At 41.6% G+C, this 20,782-nt stretch overlaps 1 protein-coding gene and 2 long non-coding RNA genes across 3 annotated transcripts in view; 1 reads left to right on the top strand and 2 right to left on the bottom strand.

The window, feature by feature from the left end:
- The window catches only part of LOC139441573 (uncharacterized), a 395,726-nt gene that overhangs the window by 19,800 nt on the left and 355,144 nt on the right, over positions 1-20,782 (bottom strand). The window lies entirely within an intron of this gene.
- Positions 8,204-9,607, top strand: LOC139441567 (uncharacterized). The gene has a single exon (XM_071222385.1). It carries the CDS (start codon positions 8,204-8,206, stop codon positions 9,605-9,607), a length of 1,404 nt encoding a protein of 467 aa, XP_071078486.1.
- Positions 16,850-19,445, bottom strand: LOC139441608 (uncharacterized). The gene is made up of 4 exons (XR_011651635.1): positions 19,346-19,445; positions 18,488-18,528; positions 17,953-18,046; positions 16,850-16,934 (listed from the first exon to the last, which is right to left on the bottom strand). It is a non-coding gene; the product is annotated as an uncharacterized lncRNA (long non-coding RNA).

The raw sequence follows: 20,782 nt of genomic DNA, 5'->3' as shown, positions 1-20,782 counted from the left end.
TGAACCATTTCCCCCAGTTACAGCATTCACAGCAATGTTGACACAGTACATAGTTTTATTGCAACTGGGGAAGGTAACGTTTACTGTACTACTGAGGGTCTATGGACTTTATGTGATTAAAACATTATGTTGCTTGTTGTACAGTTGTATCACCTTTGAATGACTTATATGTGAATAAATACACACATTAAACGTCGATGCTCTGTTATTTTTGTTGTTGTTGAACACTTGCTGAGGGAATTTCTTACTGCAATGATAATCCTACAGCTATTCTGTATCAGTTTCACCACAAGGATTGATGTAATTACCAATGAAAAACAGACAGAAATGTAAAACTGTTAACACACGGTTTATTTCATTAAAACACAAAAATCAAACATTAAGACAATAACAGTAAAAATGTACATGGAGTGATTATTCAGTGTCTGTGTCATCATCATCATCAACATCTGACTGTTCACGCTCTAGATCTTCAGCCTCAGAAAGATCTACATGAGACAGAATGTCTTTGACAACAGGTTTCATCCACTTGTTGATTTTAGCAGACAATCCTTTGGAATCAATATCGGGATCCATAGCTCTCACTTTCTCCAGGATAGGCTTGAAGAGGGGTCCATATCCAAAGTAACTCACATATCGGATAGCTGTTGACATTCGATCTAGAAAGGTAGCTTCCCAGCATTTCTTGAGCTTGTTTTCAATCCATCTCTCACTTTTCCCCTGATCTTCATACTCCTCTTTCTTCTTAAAGACATCGTCTTGACAGTGCTTTAGAGTGTGTTTCCACATGTATTCTAAGCCTTTCACCTCCCACTCTTTATCAGCATCACTGAATTTAGAGGTCATTGTAGGCTGTAGAACATCGCTTTCATCAGCTGTCTCCATTTTAACTCGTTTCCTTAGGGATCCCCCTCCATTCTCAGGGCACCATGATCTGACATGACGCTGAAGGTCATGATTATTTTCAAACACAATACCACACTCGTCACAGGAAGGCATAGTTGTATCACTAGTGTCGTCCTCTGATTCACTGTCCACTGGAGCGGCTACTTCTGAGATGTGATTTCTTCTGGTGTCTGGCTTCAAATGATAATGATTGACAGCCTGCTCCTCTTTTATTGGCCGTGGGGTGATGACTGTTTCAAGTACATTAGGTTGTAGTCTTCCTGATTCCAAGGTAGTAGGACGCAAGTCGATTGTCAGATTGCCATAGGGTTTTTCAACAGCTTCTTTATACACAGACATAAACTGAACAGCATTGTTTGGATAGATGCGCCTGGCAAACAAGTTGACTTGATGTCTGTCCACAGGGGAATTAAACAGTGTCACGTAATGAGAATTCAAAGCAATGTCACGTGACTCCTTACCTCTGGGAAACAGATTTTGTAACAGTAAGAAAATAATGACATTCTTATGGTGAGAGGTTCGGGTGAACAGTTGGGAGATGCGTTTATCATCTTTAGCCTCTGACATGAGGTCATCCAGTACAATCATGTTGTTATTCCGTGCATCCAGATAGTTATCCTCGTGCAGGTTGTAAGGAATCCCCTTCACAAACGTCACATAGGGTAACTGTTCACTGATTATCTGATACAGAGGCTGCCACTCCATATAACACCAGATAATGTTATTGGGTACAGGTTGGATGCGATTCTGTAGTAAAATGTTGTACACAAACATAGTCTTGCCACTTCCACTTGGACCCACCACCACAGTATTGGATGGAATGGTAAAGTAGAACTGTTCTTTTAGTGCTGGAGGAGGTGGAGGAGGGGGAGACGTGGGAGGAGGAGGAGGAGGAGGAGGAGGTGAGGTTCCCAGAGGAGGAGGAGGAGGAGGAAGAGGAGGAGGAGGTGAGGTTCCAGGAGGAGGAGGATATGAATGCATCTGTCTCCTATGTCTATGCATATTATCATTTCTAGAGAACTGTCTCCCACAATCAGGACACGATGTGGACTCCATGACGATAGAAATGCAACTGACACTGGAATAAGAGGAAGACCCTTATATACTCTGAAGATCAGTTTCTGGGATCCAACTGTGAACCGGATCATCAGCCATATCTTTCAACAGATAGATAGGCATACCATCACGATAGAACCTTCTTCTGATAATAAAGATTTCCTCAGTCCATTTTTCTTGATAGTCTCTTTGAAATGTATGTCTCAAATGAGAGAGTCTCACTTGATCGCCCACTTTAAATTTAAAGGGTTTCTTCATGTACTTCTTTTTGATTTCAGCTTTCGATTTGACTGGTCTCGTCAAAGTGTCAATGTATTGTTCTTTCCATACCAGAGCTTCATTCGTTTGATTAATATTTGAGGGTGATCTTTCATTCAATGATCTGTGAGGTCTGTGGTTATAATCCCGGACGAGGTCTTGTAAAATATCCAAATAATGATACGTTTGTTTGTAGGTGAAATATCTGTACATCGTGGTCTTGAGGGTCCGTATCACTCTCTCGGCATAAGAAGCCTTGGTTTCATTCTGTGTGGCATAGTAAGTGATGCCCTTGTTTCTTAAATAAGACCTCATTTTCTTATTTTCAAATTCTCGACCTTTGTCTGATCGTATAATTTGTGGCAGGGTAGCGCGGGAAAATATCTTCTTCAAGGCCTTAATGACCGCATCCGGTGTTTTATTTTTAAGGGGCTCAACCCACAGAAAACGTGTAAATACATTTATAGCTATGAGTAAGTATTTCACACCGTCATTGTCCGAGGCTATATTAGATACATCAGCCAAGTCAATATCCCATCGAGCATTGAGGCCTGAAGCCACCACTCTGTTCCGCTTGAACTTGTATCTTAAAGGTCGCTGAAGCGAAAAGGCATCTTGGGATGTCAACCACTTCTTTATGTGATGCAAACTAATATCAAATTTCCCCTCCTTTTTCACAATGTGATACAACTTAACAGGCCCAGAAAAGGAGGCTGGGTGTTTGGGATTCAAATAAATACTAGACAAATATGCTTTCCATCCGTCAGCAGGCATGGTTACACGTGAAATGAAGCCCACACGATGTAAATAGAGCTTATATGTTTATCCACTTCATAGCCTATCAAAACTACAGAGACGGGCCTAGGTTACCTTCAATAACAAACGTGCTTGTGTGTTTATGTTAACCCGTGGATACAGAGGACTGCCTTCCTCGTAGGTTTGTTTACACAACTATTTGCTTTCAGTGGAGAAGACTGTTATGTGACCTAGTTCGTCCTCGTGTTTACAGTAACAAAACAATTCTTCTTTTACCTATGCAACTAATGTAAACATAGAAGAACTGACAACATTGCACCCTTTCTATTTTAAAGGAATTTCATACATACTTTTGTATAGTTTTAATTATACTGATTAGGCTATGTTTGAATGTATAACCGTTGGTCTATCTTAAGCCAGGGTTTTCCCAGATTGCAACACAACCTGTAATGTACTACGCTGGTAAGCTATTTTTAGCGTGACGTCATTCTTTTACCTCCGTGCTTGGGGTCAATGGGTGCGAGCCTGGGGCAGAACGCCCAATGTTCTTTCATCAGATGTACCTGCCGGTGGACCAAGTCCCCGAATTCCATCATAAGCTCATGAGAATTGTTTTGAACCCAACATTAAAAATGCCCCTTTGAGTTAATACAGAAGTTGTGTTACAGCTAGCTTTATTCTAAATGCCCAAACATTAAAACTGCCCTCCCTCCAACCCCCCCCCCCCCCCCCCCACACACACACACACACACACACACTGTGTTGCAAAACGAATATATTTCTTAACCGTTTTTTCTTTACCTTCAATCAGCAGCATCTCTCTACTTGTACAACCTGTCGTCATTTAAAATAAACATGTCGTTTTTAGTCTCAACACAATCAGTAAATACACTATCGCTTGACTGAATTTCTGGTACATCACTTGAGAGGGTTTCTTTACATGCCGCTATCACACAGCAAGTGTACTGCTGTGCGGCGTCGGGCAACAAACGCTGACGGGTGCAACCGCAATCCCGGACATGCTTACCCTTTCGACCAACACCTGGTGTCATCACCATGATTTTCACTGATCCATTCCTTTCACCGCTGTTTTTTGCCCTTCACGACCAATGGAATCGTTTTACTTGGACCCGCTTCCTATGTGTTCTTAGTGATAAAACAGTCATTTTGTCTTTGACGTTGGGAAAGGTGTCTCTTACAGTTAGCTTTATTCTAAATGTCTAAGCTACAAAGGTTTTTCATGAGTGTTTGTTCATTTGATGGTGTTTGTGGATGTACGATCGGTACAGGTATAGGGTTCCGTTTGTCTGAAGCGTGTGTAGCTGAGATGCATTAAATGGGATGGTTTCTTTACGATAGGACACGTTTTATTCGTGGTACAACAATTGTAAATAAGGGGTACATTTAATTTTTCCTTTGCCATGTTCGTTTAATACCATTGGGTCGTGTACAGTAAAATGATCTTTTGTTTGTTTAGCTTTTGTATTTAATATCAAAATAGGTTTTCTGGCTCGTTGAATAGACCGTCTCTTTGCCCTGTTTCATTGCTATTTGAATTCATTTTTTTATGAAATGATTTGTTTTTCATTGTTTTCACTTTAGTTTTCACAATCCCTCATATACAAAAACACTTGATAAAGTATTTCGGAACCATTTTGATTTCACTGCAAATAAAGATGCCATATTATGGTTGTATACTCACTGCGGTAAGTCTTAAAAATATTGTTGTGTTTTTTTCGATTACCACAATAAGTAGCTTTGACCTTAAATTATACTTATTATCGACACGTAAACATAATATTCCCCGTTTCCAATTTAAACTCGAGGTGGGATAGATGCATATGGACCGTGTAGACGTCTCAACATGCGTCAGTAGTTGCAAGAAATTTAATGATATTTCTGTTCATCACAACATAACAATTTAACCTGATTATAGCCTGAATGGCATTGGAAGACAGCTTTGTCTTTAATGTAATTATGTGGTCTTTGTTACTCTTTTGTCAACCATCACATGAAACCATCACAATCCTTTTTTCAAAACCTAAACTAGTGTCCAAAAGAAACAATACCACCTGTTTGCAACGACATAGAAGAAAAACTAAACAATGCAGAAGTTTAGGATTGGTGTTATGCTTTTGAGAAATCCTTTCACAACATCTGTACAAAAATTTCATTTCAATAAAATCTGTACAACCAATATGACAAGCCTTTAAAGATTGGTGGGGTCGAAAAACGAACATTTCGTTACGGACTGATGACGTTGGGAGTGATGCGTTGCCATTCCTCGAGGAGACATCGTTCGAAGTCCTGGACGTTGACTGGAGGAACACGGCGACGTCGGATTTGCCGATCGAGGTGGTCCCATAAGTGCTCGGTGGGATTCATGTCCGGTGAACATGCGGGCCATGGCAAAACCTGTACGTTGGCGTTGGCAAGGAAGTTCTGTGTCAATCTTGCTGTGTGTGGCCTTGCATTGTCATGTTGGAAAAGGAGTCCACGAGGCTGTTGCTGAATACAGGGCACCACAACAGGCCATAGGATGTCATCAAGATAACGCTGTGCATTCAGGTGTCCACGAATTACGACAAGCATCATTTTGACGTCACCACATATGCCACCCCAAACCATTAACCCTCCACCTCCAAAAGGCCGGACCTGTTGCATACAGTTAGGCGCCAAACGTTCACCAAATCGTCGGTATACAAGCTGCCGTCCATCGTTTCTGAAGATGAGGAATCTGCTCTCATCAGAGAACATAACACGTGCCCAGTCCCGCCGTTGCCAACGTCGAACTCGCCTGGCCCAGATCAGTCTGTTGTTCCGGTGTCGAGGCGTCAGGAGCGGTCCGCGGTAGGGATGACGTGGCCGGATACCATACTGCCGTAGTCTCCTGTAGACGGTCTGTCGACTGATCCTGTGTCCCAGTGCTGTAGCCGCAGTGGACGTCGCTGTTACGGTGCGGTTCCTCAGGTGTAATACCCGGATGTAATGATCTTCACGGGGCGTGGTTACACGTGGTCTTCCACTCCTGGGCCTGACGTAACCGCTGCATCAACCTGGTGATAGTGATGCGTGCGCAGCCCAACCTTCTGGCGACGTCGACGTGTGACGCTCCTTGTTGGACCATTCCAACGGCTCTCTCTCTCGATGGCTGTCAAACGTGGCATATCTTGTGTTCTGTTTGTTGCTGTGATATCAACGTGTCTGATCAGCCGTTTTATACAGTTTTTATGCACGTGCAGAACATGCTAGAGAGGGAAATGTCACTTTCACGAAATCTACGTTTTTTCCCGGAAGTTATCACGTGTTCCCGGTATTTTTTATCGACTATGTGTGACAGATACAACATTGTACATATTTATTTTATTCACCTTCAGTATCTGCTTTTAAGTGTTCAACTTTAAACATAAATCATTAGTTAAGATAGATTAAATGTAGTTAATATGTCCTTCATGTTGTAAGCCTTAACAAACCCAAGCCATGACGCGCTCAACTGATTGGCCAAGCTAACCCTCAAAGTTGACCCTTTGTCTCACTGCATGTTCTCAGTCTGCACACATTTCCTGCACAGACAAGTTGACAGGTGAAATCATCTAAAATCAGATATCCGGAATTATAAGTTGCGGCGGTAGTCGGGAAGACACCCCAGTCTCACCCACAGGGGTGTATATCCTAGTTAGATATAAATGACAAATCCATTGGCCGAATAAACGTCTCTCACCCGTAGCGTGTGTTTGCTTATCGCTCATTCACTGCCCTGCTACAAATGGAGCCCCCAGTGAGGACTATAGTCGCCATGGAAGGAACGACATAGATCGCCAGCAACATCCACTTTTGATGATTTCTTTGAAGTGATCTTTGTGTGACCTTGGACACTGTCACATGACATTTGTGTGTTTATTGTAACTTTTCCAGTATTGGATATTGCTAATTCAGCTTGGACATTCCATTCAATTCATGGATATTCTGATCACATGAGTCCCCATCATGTATTAATGCATTGTATAAAGGTTACATCCTTTGCTAACTAGCATTTAACTTTAAATTTACTTTGTACCTGGCGCCAGTTCAATTAAGTTGTGTAAACTGTGACTTTGTTTACGTCACATATTTTGTATTTTGTTCATGTACAAAGCTTTGTATTACAGTAGACTTCGTTGTCAGCTATTTCTCATTATCCTGTTGGTACCAACATTGTTTACGTAGCTACAGGTTCTTTATTATGTCATGTGTTTAGTTTAGTTTAGTTTAGTTAAGTTTAGTTTGGTATTTTTAAGTTTAGCTTAGCTTAGTTTATTTTTGTATAGTTTTGATTTAGTTTACCATCAGCTTTTAGTTAGTTTACTTATATAACGGTACTCAGTGTGTATGAGTGTATGAAAATGGCTTGATTTCATTTCTACTTTTTCTCCTTGTTTAATCAAATAAAAGGTTAGCAAATAAAATTTAATTGCATAAACAGCATGTAAGCTAAACATGTCTTAATTTACTGACTGTATGACGACAGACTTTTGCACTTTCTTTGAACATTTCACATTTTGTTACTAACATCCCCTTCCTCTACCTCTGTGTTGTCTGTAGATTTAGTATTTAGTCACTTCCTTGGTTTGTCAATACACTTTGTAAGTATTGTATTTTCAACTTGGGATTTGTCGTATGCCTAGCATTATATTCAAGTATATGTACACCTTATCTTGTGTACACTTGTGTTGCGTTTCTTTCTTTTGAACGCCATGATATAACGGGAATACTGTTTAAACCTGCCTTAAACCTGTCTTAAACCAAACTCACTCACTCTTTTCTGGGGGGAGTTTATTATTACACTTTGCCTTCACACGTGCTATGCTGGGAGGAATTGCCTTTCAGCTTAGTTTGTGTATTAGTTGTCTGAATTAGACATTCCACTTGTTTGTCTTTGTTTGCCCTAGTAGTTGGTACAGGTACTCTGCAATTTACTTGAACTCGCCTTATCCGCTTCATTACACACGTGTACAGCAGATATTTTCTATTCTGCGTTCCCATAGCTGTATTTCTGCACGATTGCAGCATGCATCACATTGCTTATTTTATGGTTCAGTGCATGGGTCCTTAGTCATACTCATATAGTTACCTGCCAGTGTGACCCTCTATATCACTTGGTACTTCCTACACACTCACCACGCGAATAGTGTTTCACTCATTTGACTTCCTGGTACCCTTCGATATTCCCTCTTTACCTCGTTGGCACATGGTCTGCTTTTTGAGCAGTTGTGTTTATTTTCTTTGCCTACTTCTGCTGCATTCCTTAACCATGGAGTTCAAGGATGAGGAGCTGGAAGGCATGGCCACACTCTTTAAGAAGTTGGGGATGCAACCGAAGGCTGACACGCCTGAGGATTTTAAAGCCTGGATCAAGGACATGTATTCTCGCCAAGGCCCTCTTACCGGGGAATATGAAGAGACATCTGCTCATCCTACTCAGCCATCGACACAGGATGTTAAGCCCGTAGCTGTAGCGTACCATCAGTTCCCTAAGCTGCCATTGTTTAGTGGCGATTTTCAGGGCAAGGATGTCTCATTTGACCTTTGGACTTACAAAGTGGATTGTCTCTTGAAGTCAACAATCTATACACCAGATGTCTTGGATCAGGCCATCAGGCATTCCTTGAAGGGAGAGGCAGCTAGAGTAGCAATGAGGTTAGGATCCAAGGCTTCAATACAGGATTTACTGAACAAACTCTACAGTATTTATGGAACTGTTCAGCGCAGAGAAGCTCTCTTGGCTCAGTTTTATAGCGCTTCCCAGGGTGAAGTTGAAGATGTTGCTACATGGGGATGCCGTTTGGAACACTTGCTTTCCAAAGTCACGGATCACCACGCTATTCCTTTTCAAGAACAGGATGACATGTTGAGGAATATGTTGTGGAGTGGTCTTAGGCCATCATTGAAGAATGTGTCCGGCCATAAGTTTGATTCTGTCTCCCCTTTTGATGGACTCAGGATATCCCTGAGGGAGATCGAGTATGACATGAAGCAAGGAAGAGATCCAACACCATCACCTAGGAATAGGACTGCTACTGCCAAGATGGCCTCCGAGTCAGATACAGTGACGAGGAAAGATACTGATAGTCTGACTTCTGCTATCCAACATTTGCAAAGTCAGGTTACAGATCTGACGACCAAGCAACAGGGGACAGCCTATGCCTATCAGCACCAGGCTATCACCCCCAGTCAACAGAGGGGCAGACGCCGAGGCAATCTGCCATTTAACTCTCAGGAAGTGATTGCTGCACCCCAAGGAGCTACCCCATATGGACCCTTCTCACCCCACGGCTTGGATCAAGGACCAGATGATAGCGTCTACGCACCACAAGGTATTGGAGCTACCGCAAACCCTTACTACAGAGGTACAAGAGTAAACCATAGAGGACAGGGACCTACACTTCCTACATCTGGTTTTCAGATAGGTGCACAGAGGAACCCGTATCCACCACAACCTGAGAAGGATTATCCTTATTCTACTAGGTCTCAGGAAGTTACATGCTTCAGATGTGGTTACCCAGGACACATTGCCATTGGATGTCGAGTTCGTCTGGACCATCTTCGTCGCCCTTTAAACTGGCAAGGGTCTATGGGCAGGGGTCACCACTAGACTTACTTCAGAACCCCAACAGAATACCTGAAGGATTAGTTGGTCAAACAAATGAAGATAACATCATGCTTGATGGTAAGCCAGTTCGAGCTTTACTTGACCCAGGAGCCACAGTGTCCATCATATCTGAGTCCTTTTATGAGGAACAGTTACAGCACATTGAACTGGAGCCACTCGGTAATATTTTGGACATTGAGTGTGCAGGTGGCGAGACTTTACCATATAAGGGGTTTATTAAAGTGGATGTATCCATCACTGGAGGAGGTGTTGATGTGGATGCTGTTCCATGTTTATTCCTTATAGTACCAAGTACCAGATACAGTGCCCGCGTACCAGTACTTCTAGGAACTAACATCTTGAACTGCTTATTGGACAATTGCCGGAACCAGCATGGAACTAGGTTTCTACAGAAGGCCCCATTGCACACCCCATGGTATTTAACCTACAGGACTATTGTGCTTGGAGAAAAGGAACTGGAATGGAACAAGTGGCGACTTGGACTTGTGAGAAGCGCTGAAGACAGAAATGTCATGATCCCAGCTAATGGTAGAGTTGTAGTGAAGGGTCAAGTAACCAAGGGATTGAGGACATCTAGACTTTGTGCTCTTCTACAACCAACTCCACAGGCATCCATTCCTTCTGATGTCGACATAGCTCCAACAGTCATCACTTATGACAAGGACAACCCAGGTGACATCGAAGTGCATGTTTTCAATATCACCACCCGCACCATAGTTATACCTCCCAGATCCTTACTCTGTGAACTTCAACCAGTGACTCTGCAGGATGCTCCATCTGGTCGACCTATAGATGAGAAAGCTCTATTGGAACAAGTGGAAATAGAGAAAGAGAGTTTGACTTCTCAAGAGATAGAACAAGGCCTTGATGTTATCTTGAAGTTCAAGGACATCTTTTCCAAGAATGAAGAGGATCTTGGGCACTCATCAGCTGTTCAACACCGGATTGATTTGACAGATGACCATCCTTTTAAGCAAAGACATCGTCGAATACCACCAGCCATGTTTGATGAGGTCCGAAGTCACTTACAACAACTTTTGTCTGCAGGAGTCATCCGAAGTTCACATAGCCCTTGGGCATCCAATGTTGTCTTAGCTAGGAAGAAGAATGGAGCTTTAAGGATGTGTATAGATTTTAGACAGCTTAACAACCGAACCATCAAAGATTCTTATGCTTTACCACGTATCGAGGAGCTGTTAGACTGTTTAGGAGGCATGACCTATTTCTCTGTTTTGGATATGAAGAGCGGGTACCATCAGGTTGAGATAGAGGAGAGCCATAAGGAAAGAACTGCCTTTACTGTTGGACCATTGGGTTTCTTTGAATATAACAGGATGCCATTTGGTCTTTCCAATGCCTCAGCGACTTACCAGCGACTTATGGAGCAGTGTCTCGAGGGACTCCATCTGAAGATCTGCCTCATCTACCTCGATGACCTTATAATCATTTCCAAGACTTATGAGGAACATGTTCAACGTCTAGAGATGGTTTTCAGAAGACTCCAGGAATGTGGACTGAAGCTCGCGCCAAAGAAGTGTAAATTCTTCAAGCGCCGGGTGAGATATGTTGGCTATATAGTTTCTGCAAATGGCATCGAGGCAGACCCAGAAAAGGTTGACAAGATAAAGAACTGGCCTACACCATCAACTCCTGAAGAAGTTAGGAAGTTTCTCGGATTTGCTGGTTATTACCGGAAGTTTGTGAAAGACTTTTCTAGCATTGCAAGACCTTTGTCTGAACTGATGCCAAAGTGTGCCAAGAAATCCAGGAAACAAGCCACAAAGACTATGATATGGAAGTGGGGTCAGGACCAAGAAAGGGAGACAGAGTACTTGTGAAGGTGGTTGCCTTTGACGGCCGGCACAAGTTAGCAGACAGATGGGAAGAAGGTATTTATGTCATCTTGGACCAACCAAATCCATCCATACCAGTATTTGTCGTTGTTAAGGAGAATGGACACGGACGGACAAGAACCTTGCACAGGAATTTACTGCTTCCCATCGGCTCCCTTCCCCAAACAGCGCCAGTGCCTAAACCAAGACAAATCAAGTCTCCACAACCACAACCTAAAGTTCGACCAAGGACGTGTGTAAACCAGACACCCAGAGAAGACACCACAGGCATCTCACATGATGAAGATGAACTGGAAGATGGAGAAGATATGGTGTTAGTCACCACTCATCAGTCGGACTCTGCAGGGTCAGCTCTTTATCCAGCTGACAGGCCACCTGAAGACAAGCCGAACGAAGATGTTGAGAGTGAGGACCAGAACACTGAAGTTGATGGAAGGGATGAGACTGTAGATGTTGAACAACAGGAACAGCCTTCAGAAGAACCTCCAGTTCCACCTGTAGATGTCCCACCAGACAGAGAACTTACTGCTGCACCGATTCCAACGGTACCACCGAATCCTCAACCAAGGAGGTCTGTTCGAGAGCGGAGACCCCCAAAATGGATGAGCGGTGGTGAGTTTGCTCTTTCAGCAGTTACTCAACCAGATTGGTTATCTCGAGCAAACTATCTCAGTTCTCTCATAGAGGAAGGATTGCTTGAGGGCCGGCCAAAACGTCTCTCTGATGCCCTACTGGATCTGGTCACAGGAAAGAATAAATGACGAGGACGTCATTTCACCGAGGGGGGGAAGTGTGTGACAGATACAACATTGTACATATTTATTTTATTCACCTTCAGTATCTGCTTTTAAGTGTTCAACTTGAAACATAAATCATTAGTTAAGATAGATTAAATGTAGTTAATATGTCCTTCATGTTGTAAGCCTTAACAAACCCAAGCCATGACGTGCTCAACTGATTGGCCAAGCTAACCCTCAAAGTTGACCCTTTGTCTCACTGCATGTTCTCAGTCTGCACACATTTCTTGCACAGACAAGTTGACAGGTGAAATCATCTAAAATCAGATATCCGGAATTATAAGTTGCGGCGGTAGTCGGGAAGACACCCCAGTCTCACCCACAGGGGTGTATATCCTAGTTAGATATAAATGACAAATCCATTGGCCGAATAAACGTCTCTCACCCGTAGCGTGTGTTTGCTTATCGCTCATTCACTGCCCTGCTACATATGCTGTGTTTGGGATGTGCAATACGAATTGGCATGTTTTCATACTAGACAATTCACTTAGTCAAAAACAATTTTGAAAGTAAGTTGGTATCGTTTCTTTAGTTTATATAGCAGCATTATGCACATAGTGAGTGTGAGTGTGTGACTGCTTAGAAATGACTGGATGTGTGGAGTGTATAGTGCTAGCTCACGGAGACATCATGGTAACAAATCTGGACACCCATGTAATGCTTAAAGAGTCGCCACTTTTTGTTTTATCTTCTTAATGCCATCTGTTAACGTATTTTGGTATGACGTTTTAAGGGTTGAGCCACCGACTTTCCCCTCTCTGGTCAGAAGCCACAAAGGAAAGATCACAGGAACATACATAGATAGGGAAGTCGAAATCTGCCATTCAATATTTGGGTTCAAAAGATATATAAATAAGGAGCTGCAAGTAAGCTTGATTTGGTTTGGTTTGTTTGCTGTTTAACGCCGTACTAAGCAATATTACAGCTATATGACAGCGGTCTGTAAATAATCGAGTCTAGAGCAGACAATGCAGTAATTTAAATCATGAGCATCGATCCATACAACTGGGATCGATGACATGCATCAACAAAGTCAGCGAGTCTGCCCACCCTATCCCGTTAGTCGCCTCTTTCGACAAGCATAGTTGCCTTTTACGGCAAGCATTGGTTGCTGAAGACCAAATATACCCCGGATCTTCATGGGCCTGCAAGTAAGCATTCGAAAGTGAGATAGGTGTGGTTTATCGTTCCATTGTTGGAATCTACTGAGCATCCAGGATAAGGTGAACCAACAATCAAGTTTTTGGACAAGTAGGTAGTGCACCGAGGTTTGGCAAACATATTTGTATTGTCACGGGTAGAGAAAGTGTAAACATGTTTTGCATGCGCAGCTCATGGCGATGAAACTGACTACGCTCCCATGACACACATATTGCTCATAATACTATCAGGAGGTCGGTGTGACATGTCGATACCAGAATTCTGAGCCGAGACACGCATATATCCATCGAACTACTTGTAACCTTTTCTTCACAAGGGTACAGTGGGCGGTGATAAGGGGTTAATTGTCATGTCACAACTCAACTTTTCCAGTTCATGTGTGTGCCTCTTTGTTGTCTTATACATATAGTCAACACTATTCAAGCCATATTACGGCTGGCTGTAGCTGATCGAGGCTGGGCAAGACAATCCAGTGATTGCTGTTGTGAAATCCGTCGAGCGACAATCCTGCAATGGCCTTCCGATCGACTTTAAGTGTCTATTTGGACAAGCATTGGAGTACTGGCTTCCTATTATAACTAAGGTATCCCGGCGTTACAAGGGGAGGTGTACCTGATATATACGCTTTCATGAATATATATAAATGTAGGTCGAGAAGTAAGAGCCTAAAATATGTCCAAGTAATATTCGTCCTGGTTCTATTTTGAACGTTGACAGTTCTGCCTTGTGGCAGCTTCTACTAACTTACTTTTGTACGGGCAACAGCGGTAGTTTGTAATGAAGGTGTAGACACATTTTCACGAACAATTCTTACAACCTACGCGGTGACACACGACCAGGTCAATGATATGATATTATGATATTGTGTTGTGTACCTATACTACTCATTTGAGGCACTGTTATATCTAGTTGTTAACAAAACAGATCTTCAGTCCTTCGGCGTTTTGATTGTCAAATCTGCTATCTATCATGACAGTACATAAGGGGAAGTATATATTACCTGTGTATTGAAATGTTGATATGTACATAATATTTCGATTCTCCAATATGATTGGCGATGAATACATGACACTCTTTTATGAATGGCAACTTCTTTCAGTCTTTGTTATTATTATTATTAATGTACAAAGACAACAATATTATGACGAAGCCGACGGCATAGAAGTCTCTCTCTCTCTCTCTCTCTCTCTCTCTCTCTCTCTCTCTCTCTCTCTCTCTCTCTCTCTCTCTCTCTCTCTCTCTCTCTCTCTCTCTCTCTCTCTCTCTCTCTCTCTCTGCACTAGGCATTCACCTGATCTGATGATGGACCAAGAAGTAGCTCCGAAACGTCGTACAAAGAATAAAAGACGTTGCTATCCGTAAAGAAGTATCATGTGTTCATGTTCTCCCAGGGCGGTCGGGTAGCCCAGTGGTTAAAGCGTTCGCTCGTCACGCCGAAGACCCGGGTTCGATTCCCGACATGGGTACAATGTGTGAAGCCCATTTCTGGTGTCCCCCGCCGTGATATTGCTGGAATATTGCTAAAAGCGGCGTAAAACCATACTCACTCATGTTCTCCCAACTTCCAAATGCCAATCCTAGACATGGTTGTTCTGTTGAAGCCACCTCACAAAACAATACATTTCCTTTCGATGATGTTAAGTACTGATTCCAGTCCCCGAACGTCCCTCGTAGCCCATACAGCACGTACAAGCTGGCTAACATGGGGATCAAGACAACGTGTGGAACGCTTGATTGTGCCTCACTTCGCTCGCATCATACACAGCCACAGGTTTGGTATTGTCACGACAATTCCGCTGTGCTACCCTTTATGTATTTAAAAACTATAAAACGTATGTTCTTTACGTTCAAGCTTGGACATCACGAGAGAACTCGAAATAAGTCAAGTCTCAATTCAGTACATGATCGATTGCTGCTGATTAAGTAGACCATTAAACCATAAAATAATACCATTTTATTCAATTATTAATTTTGGCTTCCTTGGGATTTTGACATGCCGCCGTCATATGGCACGGGGTATTGCTGTGCGGCGTCGAGCAACAGACACATACGTGCAAATTGTGTGACTGGCGGATGCTCCCTGTAGGGCGGGACATGCTTACCCTTTCCACGAACACCTGGTGTCATCACCATGATTTTGTCTGAACCATTCCGACTCGTGAAGATCCGGGGTAGAATGGGTATCAGCAACCCATGCTTGCCGTAAAAGGCGACTATGCTTGTCGTAAGAGGCTACTAACGGGATCAGGTGTTCAGGCTCGCTGACTTGGTTGATACATGTCATCGTATCCCATTTGCGTCGATCGATGTTCATAATGTCAATCACTGGATTGTCTGGTCCAGACGCGATTATTTACAGACCGTCGTCATATAGCTGGAATATTGCTGAGTGCGGCATTAAACAACAAGAAACTGAAACTGAACTGTTTCCCATAGAACACATATAAGAAAACTCACTTTCCTATATTTTTTTCCTGATCTTTTTATTTCTTTGCGTACATTAAACGATCTAATTTAAATCTTTGAAACAATGGCATCAATCATTATTTGATCATAGAAAACTGGAGGCTACTGTATACCACTTAAGCATAAATATTCTCTGTGAAAATATAAATTCAAACTTTCATAGGGGCTAATGTTGAGGCATACATTATAATACCCAAATATATCATGATATCCAATTAGAATAAACGTTAAAACTCAATATCCGGGATTGCATTTAACTTTCAAAGGTTAATGTATTATGGGGATACAACTGACATTAAAGTCATCTTTCTTATCCGTTGAGTTTCAGGGTGTGTTCACAGATCGGAGTATTCACAAAGAAAACATGCATCAGCATGGTCAGAAGTAGTTCTCCAGGTTTGAGCCATCGTATCGCACCTTCACTATGTAAGTGTTGCCTGATCTTGTCTGAAATAGAAAATACTTTGGGATACAGAATGTCTAAGCGCAACCAGACGACAATCAGTACATAAGCCACTTACGGTCGAACGTCGTTGTGTCGAAATCGTGGGGACCTGGACAACAGTTCGAGTTATCCGGGGTTCGAGACATCGGGGAAATGTTATGCTTTGGGTACTTGTGTCACTCCAATGAGTTCGAGAGAAACGGGAATTCGACACGTCCAAGATCGCACCAACGCGATTCGACAGTAATATAACTTGTTCATTTCATAAATTAATTTCGATGTAAATGAATAGGGACGTTGTTTTACCGATTTGAATGTTCTGCAGTCCCAGGATCATATTCAGGACTACTTGGACCTAGGATTCGAGCCTGGATTCAGGGGGCCTGGATTTGCTAAGAGTCGCAACTCTGTAACAGTAGGACCTACTGGTGTCAAATTCAGTCAGCTTTAACTGTTATGTTTCCCTATACAAATAGAGTGTGAATTGGCAACTTACCCTTTGTGTGATGCTGAAATCGTCGTGTATCACATTCGACTGGTGATGGTAAGAACGGTCACCAGCTCTCGCCGTAAACACTATCGTTGACCTGAAAGGGAAATATAAGAACACTAACAAAACGTATGTTAGAACGTATTTTATTATATACTTCAGTGTTAAATACTGAGTGTTCTAAAGTTGGGACTGCAGTGACCATAACACTTGATATTTCACTGCAGTGAACATTACACTTTCACGGACCTTTTGTCACACAAGAGTGACGTCCCCTCAAATGGTCTCCCTTTATCGAAAGTGTCTGGCCCGTTCAGAAACCGTTGACTTCAAATTTTTTGTTAGTTTCACATTGACAAGACAAAGTAATGACATATGGTCATAAGTTAACATCGCACCATGCCGTTTGCTGCACTCTTGAAAATGTTTCATTATCAACTGTGATTTTCTCATTTATCTCGTCAATCGAGAATGTTCTTTCGTAAAGCGCTTTTTCTGGTGCTTGGCCAGCGTGTATACTTTTGCTTCAGACAGTGAGTGAGTGAGTGACTGAGTTTGGTTTAACGTCGCTTTTAGCAATATTCCAGCAATATCACGGCGGTGGACACCAGAAATGGGCTTCACACATTGTACCCATGTCGGGAATCGAACCCGGGTCTTCGGCGTGACGAGCGAACGCTTTAACCACTAGGCTACCCGACCGCCCCTGCTTCAGACAGGGGTTTCGTAGTTTAAACGAATTTCTTTGTTAACGTTGATTTGGTATATATTCAAATCTATATGTATGCTTCAAAATGTTCGTGACCCTAAATATGGTTTGGTTATTTTTGTTTATATTTTTAAGATTTTGCAAATACGAAACTACTTTTTTTAAGGATGGTTAACCGCCCCTGTGTGTTGGGTAGGGAGACGTTACGTTTCGTGAAATATCTCCTTTTCCCTGTCACTCATGAGAGAACACGATATTTCACTTGACACCTGAAATAGCCTCTATCTTTTAATGTAAGCCTTTGGATTCTCCTTTCCCTTTCTTTCATGCAACCTGCTCCCTTTTCTTGTCTACTCAACTATTGAGAAGAGGCACCACAGAACTCATTTCAAAATTGTATCTTTACCCATCTTTCTTGGCCGACGCTGATGATATGTCACCGTACACGGAGTAAGAAACTTTCCATTCAGACTGGCAAATCCATGGTGCGCTCACTTGAACTGGAAAAATGTTGAATATATTATTTCGGGTTTTATGTCCTTCTTTACATGTGTTGGTTATATACGTTCCTTATTAAATGTCCTTAACGCGTACTGCAGTGAGTGCATTTTGAGTTGAAAATATGATACGAAATCTTGACTTTTAACACTGATGGCGTGAACAATAAGATATCAACATTTATAGGGTATCAACTTATATTGTTTCAGTCAATGTGTAATTGTCAGAGGAGGAAAGGTGTGAGAATATGTGGGAAATACCCAACTTGAAATTTGGGTAAATATTTTTTAAGCTTGTACATTTTATGAACATCCTTAAAGAGTCTGTACATAATGTTGCGCCCCTCGTGGTTTATTCTCCCTGCACTTTGTTTTATTGTACAATAAACAACTTCTACTCGTCGATTGTATCTTAAATAGTGTGTAATTGTATGTGTCACTTACCATTTGGCCTGTTCATGACGTATGTCGGATGAATCAGCTGACTGCATGGATATGCCAATGAAAATGTACTTCATAATATTATGTGAGAGTTAAACGACAAGAACATGCATGTATAAATATGCATAGGAGAAATACTATTATACTCAAAAGGTTAGGCGTGAGAGAATTTCATATTTGTATCTCAGTCACAATAGAGAAACAAGAAAACAATTCAATAGAAAACATATACATAGCAAGATAAATATATTGTAGCGCTGTTGAATGGTTTTTGAAACATCACTTGGGTCAATGTCGAAATTGAATGAAGGATGTTGAGAGGAAAATAAACTTAAGAATGAATTGTCCAATATGTTCCTATTTAAATATCCAACTTTTACAAATGTACAGGTGTTTACAAATTATTATGAATAATGTCTACCTCAGTACAATAAAAATATATCTAGACAAATATGCAAAATACACTATAATAAGACATCCTTCCACTATACAGTGTCGTGTGTATAAACTGATGATAATTACAAACTACTGTAACTGCACTGTGCTGATATCCTACATATTAAAACAGGCAACTGTTTTTATAGTTTATCGAAAATCAAAATTGTCCTTGAAAATACATGAACAAAATAATTCAGCCTCAGACCTTTTAAAGAAGAGAAATCGCCTGCCACAATAATGACATTGCTGCAATGTGTTTAAATAAAAGTTCACGCCCATATTTTTTTAATGAGAAAAATATATCTGGTTTTGTAGCTGAAGCTGCAAATATAATTATCTATTTTCCATACAACATCCCTCCCCCCCCACCACACACACACCCCAACCCCCACCCAGCCCCGTCTTGTAACATTCATTACTCACCTGACGTCCGATACTGATATCTCTTGCAATAGAGTTTGAAGTAGATATTGCGACTTATATATGTCTACCTCACAAAAGCAAAATATTTGAAAGTTTTAATTTTAACTTTACGTCACATTCAGCCTTTCTATTTTTGGTGCCACTTCATGTGACATATACCATGACGTGGTTCTGGTACTATCACTTATGCGCTACTTGTGAAACCCGTGAACGTGCAAGTGCATATCAAAGTTAAATGGTTTATTTTAATCGCTGACTGAGTTGCCTGTGTCCTTTGTTGTAGTACAACACTGAAACATCACGTGGGCGATGGATGTTTTAGCCTTAATACACTCCACTCGTATTTTGGTCTAAGGGACGACCATTACCTCTACGCTCGAGATGGGTGGGGTGGAGCTGATGATGCTTAGGTATTTAATGGGGGCAGATTATATTACGACAAAATCGGATAGAGGAACCGAACAATGACATTTAATGGTAATTGTTTGTGAACCTGAAGGTAATTACTGGGACCTGAAACCAGCAAAAGCAGTCCACTCCCCTTGAATATTAAAGTTATACAAACTTATATCTGGTGAAAGTTTATCGTGTATTGAGGAAATATTTCCAGATTTCAGCACTATCTTAAGCGTGCCTACATGTCAAGCTCTATCTTGGTTTGAAAGTGTGCTATACAGACAATAATGCTATGTTGGATAAAAGCGCTATGCATAGTGAAGCTGACATAGCAGCAGTCTGTTTATTGTGATCCACGAAAAGGTTTGCCTCAATCTACACATACACAAAAGTATACTGCCGATTGTGCTAAACAAACAAACACTATTGGTATCGCAATATGACACACAGCGAGACATATTAATTCACGTTCTACTTTTTCTATTTGGACCAACAAGGAAAAAAATTCGAAATTGTGCATCACAGATCTTAGTGCCCACTGCCAGGTTATTGACTGCGATTACTCCAACATATACAGAGAAGTCAGTGATGCTGTTCGTTATTTCAGAATTGACCTCAGTATGATTTGTGGTTCATGGACAAACTCATCTTACGCCTAGGGTAGTCGTTTATGTTTGCAAATATGCTATTTATACACTTTCACGATGAAGGTCCGGGTTAGAATTGATCTGCAGCAACCCATGCTTGTCATTTTAGGCGACTGACGGGATCGGGTGGTCAGGGTCGCTGATTTGGTTGATGCATGTCATTGTATACCAATTGCGTGGATCGATGGTCATGATATCAATTACTGGATTGTCTTGTCTATATTCGAATATATACAGACCGCCGTCTTATAGCTGGATTATATAAGTGCGGCGTTAAAGAACAAACAAACATTTCCACGAAAAGGAGACAAGTAGGTCCAGTGTGACAATCCGTTGACTGAACGTAGGCCATGGAAATATCTCAATAATAAAATGTCGTCTGTAGTATATTTCT

Source organism: Haliotis cracherodii, unplaced genomic scaffold (genome assembly GCF_022045235.1).
Source record: "Haliotis cracherodii isolate W230 unplaced genomic scaffold, xgHalCrac1.p SCAF_41, whole genome shotgun sequence".
Classification (NCBI taxonomy): domain Eukaryota; kingdom Metazoa; phylum Mollusca; class Gastropoda; order Lepetellida; family Haliotidae; genus Haliotis; species Haliotis cracherodii.
This window is presented reverse-complemented; position numbering and strand designations above follow the sequence as displayed.